General features: G+C 50.0%; 1 protein-coding gene across 2 annotated transcripts in view; it reads left to right on the top strand.

Moving 5' to 3' along the window:
• Positions 1-4,700, top strand: part of Acot11 (acyl-CoA thioesterase 11) — a 57,689-nt gene that overhangs the window by 29,876 nt on the left and 23,113 nt on the right. For both annotated transcript variants that reach the window (XM_021160095.2, XM_021160094.2), the window contains exons 2-3: positions 862-1,075; positions 1,645-1,714. In XM_021160095.2, coding sequence (XP_021015754.1) covers positions 874-1,075; positions 1,645-1,714 — 272 coding nt within the window. In that variant the 5' untranslated portion in view covers positions 862-873. The remainder of the gene's footprint in view (positions 1-861; positions 1,076-1,644; positions 1,715-4,700) is intronic.

Below are 4,700 nucleotides of genomic sequence, written 5' to 3'. Positions count from 1 at the left end.
AAAAAAAAAAAAAAAGAAAAGTCTCCCGAATTCCTAACGTCACACATTTATAGAAGCTATCCGATGCTGGCAAAATCATACCCCTGCTAGAGCAGGAGGCAAATCATAGTCGGCTGCAGTGGACAATCTGAAGCAGCCCCATATCCCACACCTTCCTAAACAGGACTGGGGACTAAGCATTCAGATCTATGAGCCTATAAGGGGGAGCAGGGGCATTCTCATTCAAAATACCACACAGTTTGATATGTGGGTGCTGGGATCTGAACTCTGGTCCTCAGACTTCGTAGCAAGTGCTTTAAAAAAATGGATTTATTTACTTTATGTATATGAGTGCACTGTAGTTGTCTTCAGACACACCAGAAGAGCGCATCAGATCCTATTACAAATGGTTGTGAGTCACTATGTGGTTGGTGGGAATTGAACTCAAGACCTCTGGAAGAGCAGTCAGTGCTCTTAACCATTGGGCCATCTCTCCAGTCCACAGTAAGTGTTCCTAACTGCTAAGCTATCTGTCTAGCCCCCTACCACTTTTTGACTTTCTCAAAGAGAGAAAGTCAGGAACCTGATATGGCAACATGTCTATAATTCCAGCTGTCTAGAGGCTGAGGAAAGTCAGTGTAAAGAAAGACTTTAAAAGTCGCCCACTAGCTGTAACAAGGAAGTGGACACTCTCCTAAGAGGGAGCAGGCACAGGTGGCATTCCGCTGAACTCTGAGATCCTGGGCTGGAGGTGGTGGCCACTCCCCATGAGGCTGGTGGGAGGTGGTCCTAGCTTCTCTCCCTCTGCATACTTGAGGTGTCAGGGTTCCACAGTGCAGAGACGTGCAGGATGCTGACCATGCCGTCCTCACCCGTCCCCAGGGCTTCGCCTCTATGTTCTCTAATCGCACATCCCGGAAGTCAATCTCTCATCCGGAGTCCGGAGACCCTCCTACCATGGCAGAGGGTGAAGAATACCGGAACCCCACGGAGGTGCAGATGAGCCAGCTGGTACTGCCCTGCCACACCAACCACCGTGGGGAGCTGAGCATTGGACAGTTGCTCAAATGGATCGACACCACAGCCTGCCTATCAGGTGAGGCCATGCTCCAGGCTCGCTGGCACATCCCCACGGCTTGCCCTGTAGAACCTGAAGCAGGGGCTTCAGATTTTAAAGATGATCTCTTCCTCTCTCATGAGTACCACACTTGTTCCCCTTCTGGTCTTAGGTCCCGCTGGTCCCCTGCTTCTCTTCAACTAGTTGTCGGGGCAGCCTGTTCTCCCTACTTCCCCCGCCCCAAGTTACCCAGCCCTGGGTGTTGGTACCATGCAGATGACCCTGTCTGCCTCTACTGCGCCCTTAACCACAGCGCTTTCCTGATTGGCTGGCTGGTAAAGGCCAGACATAGGGACTGATGATCCTTTCTGTGTCCAGCCTCTAGGGTCTAACAGTGACTTGGCTATACCAGCAGGGTTTGAGAGGCCCTGAGGCAGCTGTGGGGTCAGGGAAAAGGCTCCAGAGCACACCCAGGGCTGAAGCACGGAAGCAGAAGTGGGAGGAGAAGTAGGGGGAACTTCTCACGGAGAAGCTGTTGGAAGATATTTGGTCAGAGATCTGTGTGACCGGGGAGGCTGCTAACATTAGGCTTTCTTCTCCCGAGCCAGCGGAGAGGCATGCTGGCTGCCCCTGCGTCACAGCCTCTATGGATGACATCTACTTCGACCATACCATTAGGTAAGTGGCTTGATTACCCTCTTGGTCTCTCTCCACCTGCCGCCCCAACCCAGGGCCTGCATCCCCGTCCCTGCACCCACCAGACTGTGTGACACTTGGAGCGGCCTCCGTTGACTGATGGCCTTGGAGGGTTGGAGCATGGTGTCTTAGGAGTGGGACATCTTTCTGCAGGCGTGTGGGACAGCAATGGGTTAGGCGTAGCCTTTTGCTCTGTGCCATCAGGTGGGCTTTCTTGTCAGGTTGAGGCCGGGGAAGTTGCCTCAGGTTTGCAGTTGGAAAGGCTCCTCTGGTGGAGTATGGAGGCCTTAGCCAGGCTGTGGAAATATGCAGAGCCCGCAACTTGGGGGTCTATGTGTTATGCCGTACTCTGTGACTCTGGGTAAGTCAGTTCTCTCCCTGGGCCTTGTTTCCTTCCCTGGTAAGTGAAAAGACTTGCATTTGGTCAGGAAATAGCTCTTTTAGCTCAGACATTTGTTCATAGGTTCCTGGTCACTGGATTACAGGTAGTGTAGCTGAAATGTCTCTGAGGCGCCAGCCCCCAATAATGACACGTCGACTTTTAAATGACTCATCTAAGAAATGTGGTCATCTAGCAGGGTCCCACCATGGGGGTTGGTAGTTATCTCTCTCTCCTCCAGTCTTCTGACTCTTTCCCAGAGTGCCTCTCTCTGCCTGGGGTTTCCGCCTTTCCTCTCCTGCTTTTTATAGGCCATTTAGCTACTTATTAAACCATTCAGAAGGTGTTGGAGAAGGTGTTTATGGAGACAGCTGATGCTTTGTTACACAGTGCACAAGAGATTATTCTGAAAAGGAGACCCCTTGACACGGCACCGAAGTCTACACTAGAAGAGTGAGCCAGCAGCCACCAGTGCTTTTTCTCCCCCCTCCAGCTCTTACGCAGGGATGCCTTTATTTTTCGGTGGCTGTTACAGGTTACCTCACATGCTGAGCCACTGAGCCTCATCAGGCTGGGACACGAGAAGGCTGCTGAGCCGTTGGCCCAGGACAGGCCTTACATAGAGCTCTTGCTACTGGCCCACTCCTAGTTATGCCAACCATACACAGGACGTCAAGTGCCAAGGCCTTATTGAGGGCTGCCTGGTGCCCTGTGTGTCCTATTAAGGAAGAATGTCAGCCGGTCCCTGTACTCAGTCACTTGTTCACTATGTGTTCAGTATTAGTTAACAGACTGGCTGGTTTTATGTCAACATGACCCAACCTGTCATTTGGGAAGAAGGGACCTCAATTGAGAAAATGCCCCTATCAGATTGGCCTGTGGGACATTTTCTTGATGAATGATTGATGTGGGAGGGCCCAGCCCGCTGGTGTGATGGCGCTCTGGGAAAGTGGTCTTGGGATGTATAAAGAAGCAGGCTGAGCAAGCCATGGGGAGCAAGCCAGTAAGCAGCACCCCTCCATGGCCTCCGTGTTAGTGTCTGTTTCCAGGTCCCTACTCTGACTCTCTTGGATGATGGATGAACTGTAGTGTAGGACTGTGAGTGAAATTAACCCTTCCCTCTTTAAGTTGCTTTTGGTCATGGTGTTTCATTACGGCCATTGGAACCTAGTTAAGGACTGGGGAGACGGCTCAGAGGTTAAGAGCACTGACTATTCAATTCCCTGAAGGTCCTGAGTTCAATTCCCACCAACCACGTGGTGGCTCACAACCATCTGTCATGGGATCTGATGCCCTCTACTGGTGTGTCTGAAGATAGCAACAGTACAGTATACTCATATACACAAAATAAAGAAATAATTCTTTAAAAAAAGAAAGAAAGAAAACCTAGTTAAGATAGTTCAAAGCCTTAACTGACCCAGAAAGCATTGGTGTCGTGCTAGGTTTGCAGGCACTAACACAGTCCTTATGCCCTCTACCCAGTCTGCAGAGGAACATAGAGAAATGTCATTTGTATTTGAAGTGGGAAGCTGGGGATTGAAGTGTGGTTCCGTGGCAGAGCATGTGTTCAGCATGCAGAGCCCTGGGTTCGATTCCCACTACCACCACCACAGAGACAGTGAGCTCTGATAAGCTGCTGAGTTGTTTTTATTTTTCTATTTATTTCTCAGTTCAAGGGATCCAACTTAACTTGAATCAGTTTGATAAACTTTCAGCTTGACAAAAAGGCTTTATCCCTGAAGGCAGTACTGAGTTCCCCTCCCCTGAAGGCAGTACTGAGTTCCCCTCCCGTTAACATCTTATATTTATATTTTACCAATATATTGGTTAGAATGCCTTTGTTAAATTGTTGACATATTAATAACGAGGGCTACAGTCTGAGGTCTTTGTTGTTAGTATCTTCACTTTACAGAGGAGAAACTGAGGCACAGAGAAGTGAGGAAACCCTTTCAGGTCACACAGCAGGTGGAGGACCCAGGATTGACTAACAGCAGGCTAGCTGGCCCTAGGGTCTTTGCTTTTTATCAGTGCACTTCATGGGGTTGGAGTTGGGGTTGGTCTTCAGGAGAGTTCTTGGAGTGGTCTGAGCTGGATGGAGGGCTGTGAGCCTTGTGCTTTGAAGGCTGTGACACCATATCTGAGTAGCATGGAGAGGGCTATGGTGCATATGTGGTAGGTGGTCCACCTGCTCTAGGAGCCAGAAGGTGACACTGAGTCTGGGCAGAGAGTACAGAAGGAGGGCACATTGTCCGGAGCTGGGATGTTAGTGCCTAGGACAGGCATGGCAGCACCCAGACAGTTACAGGGTTACTTTCGTTTGTTTTCAGTTTTGCTATTTAAAAATATTTCAAGCCAGGTGTGGTGGTGGACACTGATAGACTTAGCACTTGGGAGACAGGGGCATTGCTGTGAGTGTGATTCAAAACTGACTTGGTTTATATAATATAATAAAACCCTGTCTCAAAAATAACCTCCAGCCCAGCGTGGTGGTGCACACCTTTAATCCCAGCACTCGGGAGGCAGAGGCAGGCGGATTTCTGAGTTCGAGGCCAGCCTGGTCTACAAAGTGAGTTCCAGGACAGCCACGGC

This window comes from Mus caroli, chromosome 4 (genome assembly GCF_900094665.2).
Source record: "Mus caroli chromosome 4, CAROLI_EIJ_v1.1, whole genome shotgun sequence".
NCBI classification, from domain to species: domain Eukaryota; kingdom Metazoa; phylum Chordata; class Mammalia; order Rodentia; family Muridae; genus Mus; species Mus caroli.
Note: the sequence above shows the minus strand (reverse complement) of the source record. Positions and strands in the feature narration are given on the sequence as shown.